Source organism: Musca autumnalis, unplaced genomic scaffold, assembly GCF_047663935.1.
Source record: "Musca autumnalis isolate F117 unplaced genomic scaffold, ASM4766393v1 scaffold_1, whole genome shotgun sequence".
NCBI lineage: Eukaryota > Metazoa > Arthropoda > Insecta > Diptera > Muscidae > Musca > Musca autumnalis.
The window spans coordinates 220,073,918-220,093,635 of record NW_027411644.1 but is presented as its reverse complement, the minus strand read 5'-3'; the positions used below and the strand labels follow the sequence as shown (position 1 = coordinate 220,093,635).

Sequence of the window (19,718 nt, the reverse complement as noted above, 5' to 3'; positions counted from 1 at the left end):
TCCAAAAATAAATATCCGAAAAATTTTCCATACGAAAAAGTTTTATCCAAACCATTTTCTATACGAAAATGTTTTATCCAAAACATTTTGCATAAAATGTTTTATCCGTAACATTTTCTATAAGAAAATGTTTTATCCGTAACATTTTCTATACGAAAATGTTTTATCCGTAACATTTTCTATACGAAAATGTTTTATCCAAAACATTTTTATACGAAAATGTTTTATCCGAAACATTTTTATACGAAAATGTTTTATCCGAAACATTTTCTATTAGAAAATATTTTATTTGAAACACTTTCTATTCAAAAATAAATATCCGAAACATTTTCCATACGAAAAAGTTTTATCCAAACCATTTTCTATACGAAAATGTTTTATCCGTAACATTTCCTATACGAAAATTTTATATCCGCAACATTTTCTATACGAAAATGTTTTATCCAAAACATTTTGCATAAAATGTTTTATCCGTAACATTTTCTATACGAAAACATGTTGAAGCCGAACAGAACTGTTATTCTTGATATTTTCTAACCTCTATTTCTATTTACTATTGCAAAAAAATTACTCCAAAAGATTTTACTAAGAAAATAAATCCAAAGAATTTAAACAATTACCTATAAAAGAAGAAAAAGAAGAATATCACCAATTTAAGTGGAACAAAGATTAAAAGTAACAAAGTGTGGGTATGGGATATGGTTTTACTGTGGAATTCCAAACTCCCATTTGCTTTTGTATGCTTTATTCAAAGCTGAGACATAATCGTCTACTTCGGTTTCTGCTGTTGGTGTTATAGTATAGTATGTAGTATACATATATGTAACACTATACTAGCATAACTATGTCCATATGTATGTATGTAGAAATCTTTGTAGTGGATAAAAGCAGAAAATATTTGCAAATTTTACTAAAATCACGTACGAACTATTTTTATCAATGAAAATAAAGACTTGTTGCTTGTTTTACGAAAAGAAAACGAAAAAAAACGAAATTCCCCAGAACAGAATGCAGAGCAACAAAAAATCAATAGCTATTATGAAAGTAACAATACTTTGCAAACCTTAGTATATGCCATGTGTATATATCGAAATCAATAGGGATATCCAATTTCATGGAAGGATATGTGATTTTTTTTTCCCATTTACACTAACATACTTCCGTTTCGGACTTCCTTCCGCATTACTTCCTTATTTTCTTATGTATACATACAATCCAATCGGTTACATATGTATGTACATATTTATATGGCACAATTGTGTATTGTCCTTAAAGTTAATCTCCTGTGGTTAGTAAACGTGTGCAATAACAATGACTTGTTGGTCATTGTTGTTAGAATCATCGCCATCACCACCACCTGTGACGATTTAATTTTAGGCCAACAACAAGACGCCTCTCTCTAATAGGAAGAACCTATAACATTGGTCACTTGACACCAACAACAACTACAGTGCTCTATGTACACACGAAAACAAAAGTCAACGAATGAATGAATGAACTCTCGTAGAACAAATATGGGATTTGCCAAACTGAAAGAACCAGAGATTACAAAATTAGATTGAGCAAAAGTCAAATGGTCTTCAAACATTGACAAACACAGGTAGCCATGGCTAAGATGATCTGTGGCGATCATCCCAGGTAAAATTCCTTGCACAAGTAGGGGAAATAGCCATACTTGTTGCCAACAAAAAAAACACAACCATATGGGCCAATAACACGACGACATTTACCGGCATTTAACAGGTATGTGAAAAATTTCGCACATTTATTGTTGTTTTAAGGAAATACAAACAGGATGATGGATATGATGGTGCATAGGAAGGAAGTACTGGCAATGGCGAAAGAGAGGGAGAAAAACCACCATCCATCCATACACAGAGATGTGTAACGGTGCAAAAACGACGAGGAAGTTTGTAAGATTTTAAAACTAACGTGACGTACGTGTTTAAAATCAGTCTCAGACAGGTGATCATTGAGTAAAGATCACGTTCTTTAAGGATTTACGAAAAAAAAATACAAAACCGATTTTTCACAATCCTTGTGTAAATTTTGGAAAAAAACAACATTTCGATATTTACCAAAGTGAAGTGACATTCCGACAAAACGTAAATAAAGATGACCTACAAACGCAGAGAAATGCGTAACTGCAATCAGGATAAATTAGGTAAATAGCAACAGCAAGGATATCAAATTAACAATATAAGGAACTTTGATAAGAACTTTAAATTACAAGTGAAAAGTGCTTTGGGTGACACATCTTCCCTGAGGAAACATTTTCCGAGAAAGTTAATCGAAGAATTTTCTATAGCGACATGATGTATACACAACATTTTCTAAATGAAGATGCTTTATCCGATTAATTTCTTTGCCGAAATTAATTTTCGATACGGAAATGTTTTATCCGATCGATTTTCTATACGAAAATGTTTTATCCGCAACATTTTATATACGAAAATGTTTTTTGTCCGAAACATTTTCTGTACGAAAATATTTTATCCGCAACATATTCTATACGAAAATGTTTTATCCGAAACATTTTCTGTACGAAAATGTTCTATCCAAAACATTTTCCATAAGAAAATGTTTTATCCAAAATATTTTCTATACGAAAATGTTTTATCCGCAACAACTTCTGTACGAAAATGTTTTATCCGCAACATTTTCTATAGGAAAATGTTTTATCCAAAACATTTACTACACGATAATGTTTTATCCGAAACATTTCCTATAAGAAAATGTTTTATCAGAAACATATTCTATACGAAAATGTGTTATCCGAAACCTTTTCTATATGAAAATGTTTTATCCGAAACCCTTTCTACACGAACATGTTTTATCCGAAACCTTTTCTATACGAAAATGGTTTATCCGAAAACTTTTCTATACGAAAATGTTTTATCCGCAACATTTTCTATATCAAAATGTTTCAACCGTAATATTTTCTATACGAAAATGTTTTATCCGAAACATTTTCTATACGACAATGTTTCATCTGAAACATTTTATATACGAAACTATTTGATCCAAAACATTTTCTGTACGAAAATATTTTATCCGAAACATTTTCTATACGAAAATATTTTATCCAAAACATTTACAATACGGACATTTTTTATCCGAAACATTTCCTATAAGAAAATGTTTTATCCGAAACATTTTCTATACGAAAATGTGTTATCCGAAACCTTTTCTATATGAAAATCTTTTATACGAATCCTTTTATATACGAAAATGTTTTATCTGAAACATTTTCTATACGAAAATATTTTGTCCGAAACATTTTCTATACGAAAACATTTTATCCGCTTCATATTCTATATCAAAATTTTTCAACCGTAATATTTTCTATACGAAAATATTTTATCCGCAATATTTTCTATAAGAACATGTTTCATCTGAAACATTTTCTATGCGAAAATATTTTATCCGAAACATTTTCTATAGGAAAATATTTTATCCGAAACCTTTTCTATACGAAAATATTTTATCCGAAACATTTTCTATACGAAAATATTTTATCCGAAACATTTTCTATACCAAAATATTTTATGCGAAACATTTTCTATACGAAAACATTTTATCCGAAATATTTTCTATGGAAATTTTTTATCCAAAAAGTAAAAAAAATTAACATATTTTAATAAAAATTGTTTATCCGAAATATTTTCTAAAAAACAAAGTTTTATCCGCAACATTTATTTTCTATCCTCTGTATTTTCCACATCTTTCTCTTTGTAATTAATAAAAAATCCTAATCCCCATATTTCTCATAATTTTCTTTTTCAGGTTTAGCCAAAACCTGTGCCATGAAGGAAAAAAGTAAAAATGCTGCCCGCACCCGGCGTGAAAAGGAAAATGCAGAATTTTTCGAATTGGCCAAATTATTACCGTTACCAAGTGCAATTACATCACAATTGGACAAAGCCTCCATAATACGCTTGACCACCTCCTATTTGAAAATGCGTCAAGTTTTTCCCGAAGGTAAGTGAAACGCATTAATAAAAAATCTTTCTCTCAATCTGATGATATGAGAAAACAAAACAAAAAGAAAATAATGATCATCGTTAAATTCTATAACAATTAGAGTTTTGTTTGGACCGCTGTTTTGGTGTCACGCGACTAAACTTGTGTCCTTATTTTGTTCGCTCTCCTTCGCACACAAAGTCACACACACGCACCATAGTCCACTACTTTTACGTGTCATACATTAAAAGTCCTGCGGCTATGTCAAAGGCCAAAATTACAAAACGAGGGGTTGAATTACAAGATACCACCACAGGAAGGAAGTATATCGCAGCACCGTGTTTTTTTTTTTTGTTGAACTTGTGGTCTTGTTTTTGCACAGCAGGACATTTGTTGATTTGCAAAAAAATCGTACTGATATTTATAATGCGGGACACGCAACAAAAACATAAAAACATACGTTTCCATAACCCATGAGATTGTGTGAAATTGGGCGCAAATATTGTATGTTATGTCCTTTGTAAGCGGCATTCTTTTCTAATTGGAATGTTTAGCAAATATTACAGGGAGAACAATGAGAGAGGAAGACTATAAGAGACGAGGTTTTTTGCACAAAGAGCTGAAGAATCAAATGGGAATGAAGGCGGCAATGATTGTCTTTTGTACCCTTCACCAATAGATGTCACATAATCGTATTTATCCACAGTATATAGAATAATATATTTCTATACGAAAATGTTTCATCCGCAATATACTCTATACGAAAATGTTTCATTCGCAATATTTTCTATATGAAAATGTTTTGTCCGTAAAAATTTTTATGCGAAAATGTTTTATCCGCAACATTTTCTACACGAAAACTTTTTATCTGCAACATGTTCTATACGAAAATGTTTTATCCGCAACAATTTCTATACGAAAATGTTTTATCCGGAACATTTTCTATGGTAAAATGTTTTATCCGCAACATTTTCTATACGAAACTGTTTTATCCGCGACAATATCTATACGAAAATGTTTTATCCGAAAGATTTTCTATAAGAAAAGCTTTTATACGCTACATTTTCTATATGAAAATGTTTTATCCGCAACATTTTCTATACGAAAATTTTTATCCGCAACATTTTCTATACGAAAACGTTTAATCCGAAACATTTTATATACGAAAATGTTTTATCCGCAAAATATCTAAACATTTTTTGTACGAATATGTTTTATCCGCAACAATTTTTATACGAAAATGATTTATCAGCAACATTTTCTATACGAAAATATTTTATCCGCAACATTTTCTACACGAAAACATTTTATCCGCAACATGTTCTATACGAAAATGTTTTATCCACAACATTTTCAATACGTAAATATTTTATCGGCAACATTTTCTATACGAAACTGTTTTATCCGCAACAATTTCTATACGAAAATGTTTTATCCGAAAGATTTTCTATAAGAAAAGCTTTTATACGATACATTTTCTATATGAAAATGTTTTATCCGCAACATTTTCTATACGAGAATTTCTATCCGCAACATTTTCTAAACGAAAAGGTTTAATCCGCAACATTTTCTATACGAAAATGTTTTATCCGCAACAATTTCTTTACGAAAATGTTTTATCCGCAAGATTTGCTATACGTAAATGTTTTATCCGCAACATTTTCTATACGAAAATGTTGTATACGGAACATTATCAATACGAAAATGTCTTATTCGCAACATTTTCTACACGAAAATGTTTTATCCGCAAAATTTTACGAAATTTTTTATCCGCAACGAAAATATTTTATCCATTTTTTATAAGAAAATTTTTACCCGCAACATTTTCTATACAAAAATGTTTTATCCGCAACAATTTCTATACGAAAATGTTTTATCCGCAACAATTTCTAAAAGAAAAAGTGTTATCCGCAACATTTTCTATACGAAAATATTTCATCCGCAACATTTCTATACGAAAATGTGTTATCGCAACATTTTCTGTACGAAAATGTTTTTTATGCAAAATTTTCTATACGAAAATGTTTTACCCACAACATTTTCAAAATGAAAATATTTTATCCGAAAGATTTTCTATAAGAAAAGCTTTTATCCGCTACATTTTCTTTACGAAAACGTTTTATCCGCAACATTTTCGATACGAATATGTTTTATCCGCAACAATTTTTATACCAAAATCTTTTATCAGCAACATTTTCTATACGAAAATATTTTATCCGCAACAATTTCTAAAAGAGAATGTGTTATCCGCAACATTTTCTATACGAAAATGTTTTATCCGCAAATTGTTTTATACGAAAATATTTTATCCGCAACATTTCTATACGAAAATGAGTTATCCGCAACATTTTCTGTCCGAAAATGTTTTATATGCAAAATTTTCTATACGAAAATGTTTTATCCGCAACATTTTCTCTACAAAAAAATGTTTTATCTGAAACATTATCTTTAAAAAATGTGTTATCCGCAACATTTTCTATAAGAAAATAATTTATCCAAAACATTTTCTGTAAGAATCTGTTTTAGCCTAAACATTTTCTATAAGAAAATAATTTATCCAAAACATTTTCCATAATAAAAGATTTCATCCGCAAAATTTTTACAGAAACATTAAAAAAAGATTTCCAAGGAAATTCCTTATCCGCAATGTTTTACCCGCAACATTTTCTATACAAAAATGTTTTATCCGCAACATTTTCTATTCGTTAATGTTTTATCCGCAACAATTTCTATACGAAAATGTTTTATCCGGAACAATTTCTATACGAAAGTGTTTTATCCGCTACAATTTCTATACGAAAATGTTTTATCCGCAACAATTTAGCTTCATTTTGGCTCTCTTCCCCTCTCTCCACCACTCTTGATTGTATTACTGATCTAAATGAGAATTATTCTTTGCAATTCATTGCTTTTTTACATTAAACAAACAAAAGCCATATGAAAAATCTCGTCAACATCGCCCAAAAAATCCAAAATGTCGGCACCTTCGCCATTTAAACGCAACACTTTCTATAAAGGAGACTTTTCATTACAATTTGATCCTCTCTCTCAATCTCGTTTGTATTACTGAACCAAATGAGAATTATTCTTTGCAATTCATGGCATCCTTACATTGAAAAACAAAAATAAGAGGAAAAAGTACGTCAACATCTCTTAAAAGTCAATAATAGCATACATTTTTTGGGACCTTCAGATCGAAATTTTTGTCAAAAAGTAGATTCATTCTTTAGTGATCTCCAATCCTAATCTTTAAACTCTGGAAAATAGAAATTAGGAGATCTCATAATGAACTCAATCCCTTTGGTAAGCAATTATAATTTTATTCTAAAAATCATCTAACTCCCCTTTAAGAGATTCCCTCTTCTTTCCTGCCCATACAGCCAAATGAGCCATTGTGAAAAAAAAACATTAACGAGGTTAAAATGCTGAGCTGTCGTGTTGTTTTTTTTTTTACGAAATCTTGGGGGAAACGGAACTCTCTCTCACTATGGGTGTAATAAGGTGGTAATAACCATAACTAAAGCATTTCCCATTGTCCTCAGCAGCATCATCGTCATCATCATCATTACAACCATTGACATCCCCCCACAGATTGCAAGGAGTTTAGAGCAGCACAGAAAAAGAAAAACAATGACAAAGGAATTTGTCATACATACTCGACAAATGATGATGACTACCCCGTTTTTTTTTTCTAGAGGCTCGAGAGGCATGTTATTCTAATTATTTGAATACACAACAGCAGGAAGGTAAAACATACATACATATATACTTAGAAAGTCAGCCTTTATGGCTGTTAGACAGACATATGGAAAGCCTGCCTGGCTGCCTGCAGGGCAGAAAGCAACAAAACATGGTACACAGTTTGACTTCACATTAAAACTGTTGTTTCCCACTTAAAGCTTCCCCTTGGTATTTTTTTATTTCCTTTCTTTTAAAAGGATATCAGGCCGGCAACAAATTCCCCCTTTTTCGCTTATGGTGTGGGAAAGTACTGGTGGGTGGGTGGTTGTTGTGGACGAAATGACGACAGGATAATATGCAAAACAATAGCTTACTGCTGGTGGTTCTATTCTCACACGCCTCAATGCCGAGTGAATGACTTTAATTGTTAAAAATATTTTGATGACATCAAGCTGTTTGAGAACATTACACCCCCTCCCCTCCTCTCTAACTTTAACATTTTCTTTTCTTATAATAAAACCAATTTTAATGTTTTTTTGTTTGTTTTTTATTTCTTTTCCTTAGGTTTAGGAGAAGCTTGGGGTTCTTCACCTGCCATGCAACAAAGAGGTGCCACCATTAAAGAATTGGGTTCACATCTTTTGCAAACATTGGATGGTTTCATCTTTGTTGTAGCACCCGATGGCAAAATTATGTACATTTCGGAAACTGCCTCTGTTCATTTGGGTTTAAGCCAGGTAAGTGGTGCTTGTCTTGGTTGTCTCTTTTTAGAATGAAAATTTATGTGCATAAATTTCTTGAAAGATTCTAAACAACCAAATGGCCAGGACAAGAAGGAAAAAAAAAACAACAACAGAAAAGGAGACCCAGAAAAAATACATATTTATTGTTTTTTCCTTCTTCTTGTTCTTTTTCAATGTTCACAAGTTATTTTGCATAAGAATATGTACTACAGAATCTAGACTCTATTCTAAAAAGATTGTTTGTCTGTTTCGTTATCATTTCAGGTCGAATTGACTGGCAATTCCATATTTGAATATATCCACAATTATGATCAGGATGAAATGAATGCCATATTATCCCTGCACCCTCACATGTATCAAAATACTGTAAGTTTATTTTGAATATATTCCTTGCTATTGCATAGCATACTAAAGAAGTTTTGAAAATTTTTTTCTCTCTCCATCTCTCTCTCGTCGCTTTCTTTCTTGCCCTATACTTATAGGATGCATTAATCAATTCTTTACAATTAATACAGACAAATCCCGCCACAATTGGTAGCCCCAATGGTACAACAACATATGGTGACCGTGGCTGCCACACCATTGAAATTGAAAAACAATTTTTCCTGCGCATGAAATGTGTTTTGGCCAAACGTAATGCCGGCCTAACATCATCGGGTTATAAGGTAGGTTTGAAATTTCCCTTTTTATCAAATTGAAATTTAATTTTTGTTTTGTTCCCATCTTTAGGTTATCCACTGTTCTGGTTATCTGAAAGCCCGCATATATTATGGTGAGCAGGGACCTTATATACAAAATTTGGGCCTAGTTGCAGTTGGCCACTCGTTACCCACCTCAGCAATAACAGAAATTAAGTTACATCAAAATATGTTTATGTTTAGGGCGCACATGGATTTGAAATTGATTTTCTTGGATGCAAGGTAAGTGAGAGGAGAAATGGTTTTTCTAACTTCAATGAAAAAAAAGGGAAATCTTAAGAAAAAGTCATTATTTCTCTTAAATATGCATACCGAAGCCGCTCAGAAACCACGAAGTTCGACAAAGTATTTGCCCCAAGAAGATGGTGATTTTGTATCAATGTGTATCAACATTGAGAGACATCTTCAGGGAACAAAGGGAGATATTTTATCAACTACTTTTTCTCTATCCACTATCTGCTCTATACATGAACTAAATGAGAATTATTGTTAGCAAAATGACATTGAACTTAAACAAATAGTAGTCAAATTTTATATCAGCTTCTAAAAATTAAAAAATACGTATGTATTTATTAGATTTTGGCTTTCCCAAAAAGAGGAATCTTAGCACGAAAGCAATTTATATTATGGAGAAATGAAGATTAAGTTAGAGAAGGGAAAAGAGATATTTCATTGCCCACTGTTTGTCTGTTGTAAACCAAATGAGAATTTTTCTTTGCAATTCGTGTACATCAAATATTGCTTCTCAGCTTCTCTTACATCATCTCCTAAAAATTTCATAATTTTTTTCTTTCATGGAACACACCTGTAGAAATAGAATATATTTTTAATACACGTTCAAAAATAACATAAAATGATGTTCGTTTCTCTAAAATACCATTTGAAGCCCTTCCAATTGACTTCCAAAATAGATTTAAACATTTAACCTACTATCTCTCTTTCTACTAGTTCCGAACCAAATGAGAATTATTATATGCAGTTCATGGAAAATTCACATTGAACATCAAAAAATCCTAGTCAAATTTGTCACCATCAAAAAATTTAAAAAAAAAGTTTTTTCTGTGATTTTTCGACACTTTGTCTTCTTCAAATAGAGACATATCACTACGAATACAATTTAGTTTATGAAGAAAGATAGATTTAATTCCTATATAAAATGTTTTATCCCTCTTTAATGACTGTAATACCGAACCAAATGAGAATTATTCTTGGAATTTTTACATTGAACAAAGAAACTAATAGGAAAAAGTTCGTCAACATCTCCTTAAAACCAATAATAGCATAATTTTTTGGCAACATGAGGACAAATTTTGTCGATATCTCTAAAAATGTCGAAACTACTTTCATTCTTTGGTCTTCTTCAATGTTTACAGAATCTCCGAAGTTTATGCACAACATTTCCTATAAATAGAAAAAAAATTCGATAAAATTATTTTATCACAACGTAAAAATACAACTGATAAAATATTTCAAATATTGACTGAAATATTTATCGATTTTTTATATTGAACTGATAAAATATTTCACATATTGACAAAAATATGTATCAAAATATTCCAAATTTTGTATCAGCATTCAGTGGTTGTTAGAATAGCTACCAATAAACATTAGGGTTATAACTTTTTTTGCAATTTTTGCAAATACCAAAAATACCATCGCATAGCCGCGTAGAGCACGAAAAACTACTATGAAAAACGTTGTAATTTTTTCTCTATCGCGAAAAAAGTTTCCGCACCAAATGCATTGAGGTTCAGTAATGCATTATTTAATTTTATTTGTTAAAATGACATATACGCTTTCCGTAATTACTTATTAATAGTTTTAATCTAATTTAAAATCAATGTCGAACCATTCTCGACCAATTTGGCTCTTAGGGTTGTATTTATTAAAAAAAAAAAAAAAACAATAAAATAATTGTAAATATGAAAATTTTTTTACCGATTGAAAATAATGTATTCAACAATTTTTTCATCAAGAAAATATTTTGTTTTATCAAGCACAATGTGGAATATTTTGATAAATATTTTTGTCAATATGTGAAATATTTTATTAGTTGTATTTTTACTTTGTGATCAAATAATTTTATCGAATTTTGTCAATATGACAATTTTTTTATCGCCGGAAAATCGATAAATGTTTGATTGAATCTGTGAATTTTTTTATCAAATGGCTAATTTTTTTTCTGTGTAAAAATGTTAGATGCGTAGCATAAGGTAATTTTTCGTTACACTCTCGTTCTGTCTCTCTTTCTCTTAGTTGTATTACTGAACCAAATGAGAGTTATTATTTGTAATTCGTGATATCCTTACATTGAACAACAAAAATAAGGGGTACAGATTTTGTCAAAAAATCTCCAAAAGTGCCAAAACTATCTTCATTCTTTGGGAGTCTCCAATCTCAAGGCTTAATCTCTGGAAAAGAGAAATTATGAGACCTCATAATGAACTGAATTTATTCAATTTGAAATTATAATTTTATTATTTTAAAATAATTCTTTATTTTGAGAAAAAAAAAAACTCAGTAGAAATGGAAGAAATTTCAGAAACTTTCAAAAAAGTTTAGAAGACCAAATTTGAGGACCTTCTACTATTTTGCAATAATATTTAAAGCCTTATATTCGCTTAAAGCCTTCGATACTCTTTCAGAAATGGTCCTACTTTGAGGTAGGTCAATTTGACTGAAAATCAAAGTCGACATTTTATTATGGAGACTAGGAAAAGTCAGGGATTTTCCTCTCTCCTTCGATTTTAAATTATGATTTTATTCTTTTAAAAGAATTATTTATTTTGAGAAATAAATCTCAGTAGAAATGGAAGAAATTTCATAAAAATGTTCCATTATTCTAAAAAACACTTTAAAGGCCTTAAAATAGACTTCCGAAACTGATCCAAGCTTCCTGGTTTGAAGGCATTTCAATATGCTTGATTTAACCTTATTAAAGGCTTAGAAAGTTTCAAAAAAATTTTAAAAGACCAAATTTGAGGACCTTCTGGTAGTTTGTAATAATATTGAAAGCCTTACATTCGCTTAAAGCCTTCGATACTCTTTCACAAATGGTCCTACTTTGATTTGGGCAGGCAATTTCACTTTCAATTTGACTGAAAACCAAGGTCGACTTTGAAAACCAAATTCAATTTGACTGAAAACCAAAGTAGACTTTTGATTATGGAGACATAGGAAAAATCCGAGATTTTTCATAGGTCCTCTATTAGAATGACTCTCTCTCTCTCTCTGCTGGCAATAATATTTATGAAAAACCCCTGAAGTGACGGGAAAGATCGAAGGCGATTTTTAAATGATTTAATTTCGATTTTTTTTTTTTGTTAAAGCCAAAAATCGAAATGGAAAGCCGAATCTTTCTTTTGATTACGTATCCCTTATGTGTATTCAAAAAAAAAAATCAAATTTTAGATTGTTTGGGCTTTTGATTTATTTTTTCAAATTACTTTGAAAAATTATTACACTCCTGTAGTGGAATTCTGTAACGCTTTTTTTGGTTACCGACAAAAATCGTTAAAATTAAAATGCAAATTTATGAAAGAAATGTACAAAACACTGTTGCTATAGGTAGGGCTTAGCGGTAGCTATCTTATTGACCTTTATTTTGGTAGCTATCTTATTGACAAATTTCATCAATTACCGAAGTTAAAAGCATTTCCATTTTACCGATTTTTGTCGGTAACCGAAAAATGAGTTAGAGAATCCCACTTCTGAACTTGTTTATAGAAATACAAGCAACACAAATTTTATAAAAAAGGAATCGAAAAATGTTAGATATATCGAAATCAAGGTACCACCCAAAATGCCAACGAAACACTCTTGAACTTTTCCTCAAAACCTCCAAACTTTGATTGTGATCTCCAAAATGTTTAAACCTGAAAAAATAATAAATTCTTACAGGTTTTGAAACGCCATCTACTTGGGGGAAATAGCAAACCACAAATTAGCAAAGACTCACACCACAGAACAGCTACAATGTGGCTATGCGAAGATAGATGGCATCCTATCACACATGGTCTTTAAATTTCGCACAACTTGCAACTGGATTTTAAAATATATACATATAATAATTTTCTAGGAAAATTGATGTTTATACAAATTATGTCAATATGAGAAAAAAATTAATATTTCCTTATTTTAAGTATGTATATTTCCTTCAAATATTTTTCTTCAGCTAATTTTCTCAATTCCTCTATACTTTATGGAAATACAATATCTTATCAATATTTAATTACTTGACACTTTCGCTAATACCGCTTCTTCTATGGAGAGCAAACGTCAGCCATTTCTTTTCACCGGACCCCCTTCCAACAAACAATAACTTCTTTGAACAAAGAACACAATACAATAGTCACTCAAAATGTACTACTCCACCTTCGAAATTAATAACAATGGTGCTACAACTCCTCCTTCTCCATTTATCTACACATACGCACGCACTTTCCTTTGATTCCTTAACAAAACAACCCCATTTGTGACACTCATACTCCCCCCGCCATAAAAACGAAACAAGGTACTCCAAAAAGCCACCACCTACTTGAAAAGCAAATTCCATTCATTCCACACAGAGAAGAAAGAAAAAAATGGAAATCAAATTCAACTTGAAAGAGCAAAGTTTCCAAAAAGGAAAGCAAAAAAGCAGGCCTATAATGGGTAGATTGGGAAGAAGGAAGAGGCTGATATATTATAGGGTATTCAAAGCAATGCAAACAAATCATTTGCCACTTAAAAAGTGGCATTGTCGTCATTGTTGTCTACAACATTGATTTGTTTCATTCATTCCCGACAGCCAGTCAGCCAGTCATCATCATCTTCTATTCCTTCATTCTTTGTTCATTCATGTTATGCATTGTCTATGATGGCGCAAACAAAAGATGCTAAAATAAATAAAGCAAACGGAAGGATAGAAAGATATTCCGAAAAGGGATATTGTGCTGCACAATTACCCTTATGGTGTTAATTCAACACAACAATGGAAAACATATTGTCCTCATAAACAACAGATTTTGGAAAGGGGGAAGGAGACTCTCATTGGCTTAGTATTTTTTCTTAAATGATTTTAATTTTAAAGCTTCTTCTTTCATTATTTGTGTAATTATTATTCTTTTTTAATAAACTTTAACTCATTTTCATTTCTTTAATTTTGTTTCTCATTGCAGAGTATCCCAGTTAACTGGCTATGAACCCCAAGAACTCATTGAGAAGACCCTGTATCAGTATATACATGTACAGGATATACTGCCCATGCGTGTTTCACATCAAATACGTAAGTTGAACAAAAACAACAACATCCTACCCATCATCATCATCATGACAACCACAAAACACTCCATGCAACCAACCGACCACCCACCAAAAATCCATTTGTTATAATGCTTTAAAGTTGTATTTCCAAAAAAAAAAAAAACATATGGAAACGCATTGTAGGCTTTTGTTATTTTTGGAACTTCAGCCAGTCGGCTTTTGTTATTGTTAATAATTTGTGCATTATTTATTTAATTCATGTTGTTTGTTTTTCGGCATTGGGTTTTGTAAAAATATTAACCTAAAATCCCACCAACTCAACTATAAATGCCCGTCTAATCGTTTAATCCTTTTTTGCTAAATGGGGTGTTTTCAGGGTGTGAATGGATGGATGGGATTTTGTAATTATAATGCAATCTGAATCTTATTGTTTTTGTTATTGTTTTTATTTACAGTTTTATATAAAGGACAAGTTACCACCAAATATTATCGTTTCCTAACAAAAGGTGGCGGCTGGGTTTGGGTACAATCCTATGCCACATTGGTGCACAATAGTCGTTCATCACGTCAAGTTTGCATAGTTAGTGTAAATTATGTTTTAAGGTAATTATTACAAAATTTTATAGAAACAAGTATTACAAAATATTTACATTTTATTTATTTAAAGGGAAAATTAAAAAAATATGTTAACATTTATTTAAACAAAATTTTAATATTTCAAGTACTTAAAATTTAAAAAAAATTATAAGAAATGGAAGCATAAAAAAATAAAATTCCTAAAAAATAAACAATTTAGAAAAAATTTAAACCTTGAAAATGTTCTACAAATCATATAAATTTGAAATTTAACAAATATTGAATATAGACATACATTTCTTTTCACGAAATCCTCATAAACAAGAATTTCCCCTCAAGTGAAATTTTTATATTTGAATAGAAAACAAATTTTAATTTTTAGTGAAAACAAAAAATATAACTTTTCATTAATTTATGTACAAATATAAATGACATTTTTCCTGGGGGATATTTTTTCCAAATGGGAAATTGTATTTTTTAACATTTTAAAATTTCAATATCTTTTATAGAACAATAAAAAATAAAAATTCCCAAAAAAATAAATTGGAAAAATTTAAAAATGTTTCTCTTAAATTTATAAATATTTATAACAATTTCGAATAGAATTTTAAAAATATTTTACTTAATGCCAATCTTTTTAATTAAAATAAAATAAAAATTTCTCTTTTGACTAAAAATTTTACCCCCAATCTGCCAATTGTCTATTATTTTTAACTTAAATTTATAAATAATTTTATTAAAATAACCCCATACTAATTCCCCAAATTACTCTCTCTCTCTCCCTTTGCAGTGAACAAGAGGCCAAAGACTTAGTACTTAATGAAATCCAAACGGGTGTTATTAAAAGTGAACCGATCTCAACACCAGCACCGATACCCACACCAGCTTTACATGCCAGTCATGCAGCCGCTGTGGCCAATGTGCCACATCCCGTGGCAGCCATTAACAACACAAACACCAGCGGCAGCAGCAACAGCAGTAACAGCACCAATAAAAATGGCCTACTAAGACATACGCCCAGTCTGGCTAGTCTAACACCAACATCATCGTGTATTCTTAGTACAAGTCCAAAAATGGAAAGTTGTTTTGAAACATCTGCTGCTACTGGTGGTGGGCCATTAGAAGGTTCATTGGGTCATTTGCCAACGGCTGTAACTCCTGTCTTAAGTACAAATACCAATTCAAGTTCAAGTAGTAGTATTGTCAATGGTGGCAATAACAACAACAACAATGCAAACACAAATTATTTACAGCAACAACATTTGAATAATGAAGCATCGTTACATGTACTACAAGATCCTCAGCAACAGCAACTGCATCATCACCACCACCATCATCATCACCATGCACACGGGGGCCACAATGAACATCACCACCATCACTTACATATGCATCCACAACATCACATGCATGATCTCATGGATGTGGGCCATCCTCATGGTCATGACAGCCTCAGCTATACACCTTTGTATCCCGTCAATGAATCCGTTGTTAGTTCGAGCAGTTCATTGGGAGGACAACATGATTTGGGACATCAATATCCGGATACCACCACCAATACCACCGCCTCTGCTGCCTCTAGTTTATATTACAACAACAATAACAATTATTATTACGATGCCACCGTTGATGTATCGGCCTCAACATTAATACGACCATTTTCGGCTAACTCGAATAGTTGTTCGAGCAGTTCAGAAAGTGAGCGGCAATTGTCAACGGGTAATGGCTCATTAGTTAATGGTAATTCACCGCAAACCACCTACAGTGATCTCAGTCATAGTTTTGAATTGAACTATTTTTCGGACAGTAGTTCACATAACCAACATCATCAGCAGCAACAACAGCATCATTTACCTCACAGCAATACCCTAACAGAGTTAACATCACCCCACCATCAAGGTTCAATTCATTTAACACAATTGGAAGGGGTACACCAACAGCAGCAGCAGCATCAACAGCACCACCTTCACCAACATCTAACAGACCAACAGCAATCTCATCTAACACTTCCTCCCATGGAAGTCGCCGGCCAACACAATGCAACATCCCAGCCCCAAAGCCAACAACCATCACAACAACATCATCACATAGTTGCCAATAGTTTTACGGAATCGTTTAAAAATGTCAATGGACCCCACTATACCAGTGTCATAGTGGAGCCTCAACATTATATCAACAATGAATTTGTACATTAACCTTTAAAGATTTTGAATACCAGGGACAAAATCTGCAAAAGCCACCGTTACAAAGTTACAGACGATAAGCACTGTGAACTGTTGGGAAGGTCAAGCTAGCGGCCAATGGCGTAAAGGGGAATTTGGTTACAATTGGAGATTTCCCATATATAAAACCAAATATCCTCGTAAGACGTTTAATAGTGGCCGGCTATTATGACCTGTTTTAGGGAACATGTTTTGAAGTGTTGAAATGATCATCTGTTTCGCTTGTTGTTGCAATTAATTTTCTTTTTTTTCAATTAAATCAAAATCAAATTGTAATGAAGAAAAGCATTAAGCTTAAAATTAATGGCTGAGCCATACAATCTACAAATATTATACATACAGATACTATATATTTTTTAATTTATATTTTCATAACAACTCTCTTTGTAGTCTTATTTAAAAAAGGCCCCCTCAATTTTATTAATATTTATTTGTATTTGTTTTTCAAATGTGGCAATTTTTTTCTTATTAATTATTTTTCTCATTAAACTAAATAATTCACCTTTTTATTATTGTTATTATATATTATCGTTTGCACTCTCCCCACATACTTAATTATTTAAATTTAATAAGTAATAATTTTTTGTTATTTTTAAGCCAACATTTTTTTGTAAATATCTTTGAAAGTATTTAAATAAGTGTGTATGCCTAATTAAGTATTTATAACCAATAATAAGAATAATTATATATACAGATATAAAATAAACAAATTTAATATTTAGTAAAATTATATATACATACAAGAACATACATACATACACAAATATGGGAAAATGATAATAACACACAGCTATTTGTATTTATATAATTGTAATTTTTTCTATATAAACAAAACAAAATCAATGAAACAGAAATTCAATAATAACACGAAAAATATTGAAATTAACATCTAAATAATAAAGTGATAATTTAAAAAAGAAATTTGAATTGTGCATATTTTTTAATCGGACTTCGCCAAAGTTTCTAAATAATATTTATTAACAAGTAAAAAGTATTGTTGTTGTAGTAGCATAGAAAATTGTGCAAGAACAGATTCCCTGTTTTTAAAATAAATAGCATTTTCATAGGCGAAAACGAACAAGTTTTGGTAGTACATTTTAGGCGTGTGTCAGGTACAATGACTGACTACCCGCTATTAAAATTTTCAAACGTCAAAGTCCATCTTCGAACTAGATCTAATTTTTTGAGTCTTTTCTTTCGATAGTTTTGATTTGGTGATTATGTTGGAATTTCCGAAGGCTGCGCTAAAAAACATATCGTCGGTGTCATGCTTAAGTGTTCCATACGTCATTTGCCTGTTTTGAGATAATCGCATTTTAATGTTTTGCGTCACAACTGTGTGGAACTGGCTAAAGCAAATATTTATATCTTTAACTTGAAATATTAATAATAGTATATAGAATATATTTGCAAAAATTTAGAGGAATATGTATTGGAATATAAAAGATATAAAGATTTTTTTAAAAAAGAATTTTTGTCGATTTGTTCCATTGTAAATCACATGGAAAAAAGTGACAAAAAATGTTCCATATTTGCCTCAATAAATTAAATACTTCTAAATCGAAAATTAAAATTCTGAATTTGGAAATGTGGTTTTAAACTTGTAAGTTTTTAAAATATTAATTTCATAACTGAAAAAACTTGATGCTTTCCCGTCAAGGCGTGGATATCTCGGAAACTAGAGCAGATGGGAGAAACCCGACTAGAAATTCAGAAAGAGCATACCGGAAAACCCTAGAAACCACCTGTATCTCAAAAAGTCAAAAATGGCGTATGGAACACTTAAGCATGACACCGACGATATGTCATGACAAAAACCTCGTCGGTACAAAAAAATATTGCATTTGATGCAAGCTTGGTCTCTTAATTACAATAAGACTCAAATCATTGCCAAAGAAGCCACTTTCACACCCGATATGCCTGATAAGCCGTTTAACTAACAGCGAAACCGATCGCTTAATCACTTTGGCTATCCTTTTTTGCTTCAATCAGTCAGCTCAACTCCAACTAGAAATTAATGAGAACAAGTAAAAAAGTATCAGTCGGCTTTGCCGACAGAGATGTAATCGGTTAATAGTTCGAAAGTTATTGTGCTCTCCAGCTACTACATATGGAGCCATAGGGTTTTTTTACAACTTTCGGGCTGTTTTCCCTAGAAGTATGGACTTGCCACTGAAAAAAACTTTTACCGTCGTAATTGAGACAGCGATTGCAAATTGCTTCATCAGAAATCAAAGTAAGTCAAGAGCAGGTCTTAAAGTGAACTTATCCGAAATTTTGTGGGGGAGGTATCGGAAGGAGTGGACCGATTTAACCCATCTTCGAACTTAAACTAAGTTTGGACAAAATATTACGAAAGCCAAATTTTGGACATAATCGATTGATCCTTTCGAGAATTATCGTGTCTGATACGGATTTCGTCCAAACATACTTGGGGTCTAAAACCATTATTTCGATGAGGCACATTTTGCTCGTATGAAAGTGTATATACCCTCGTTAGCATAAATGCTGAGGGTATAAAAACAATAACAAGAGCGGTGAACCTAATTGTGCTAAGAACAAATTCACAGTTTTAAAAATAAATAACATTT

At 31.4% G+C, this 19,718-nt stretch overlaps 1 protein-coding gene across 3 annotated transcripts in view; it reads left to right on the top strand.

Moving 5' to 3' along the window:
• Window positions 1–17,527, top strand: part of sim (bHLH transcription factor single-minded) — a 114,949-nt gene extending 97,422 nt beyond the window's left edge. For 2 of the 3 annotated variants that reach the window (XM_073964012.1, XM_073964010.1), the window contains exons 2-9: window positions 3,787–3,981; window positions 8,209–8,381; window positions 8,652–8,753; window positions 8,870–9,052; window positions 9,117–9,307; window positions 14,245–14,351; window positions 14,785–14,932; window positions 15,696–17,526. In XM_073964012.1, coding sequence (XP_073820113.1) covers window positions 3,807–3,981; window positions 8,209–8,381; window positions 8,652–8,753; window positions 8,870–9,052; window positions 9,117–9,307; window positions 14,245–14,351; window positions 14,785–14,932; window positions 15,696–17,100 — 2,484 coding nt within the window. In that variant the 5' untranslated portion in view covers window positions 3,787–3,806 and the 3' untranslated portion in view covers window positions 17,101–17,526. Of the gene's footprint in view, window positions 1–3,786; window positions 3,982–8,208; window positions 8,382–8,651; window positions 8,754–8,869; window positions 9,053–9,116; window positions 9,308–14,244; window positions 14,352–14,784; window positions 14,933–15,695 lie in introns of all 3 variants that reach the window. The other variant, XM_073964011.1, reaches the window with a different exon arrangement.
• The last annotated feature ends 2,191 nt before the right edge of the window (window positions 17,528–19,718 follow it).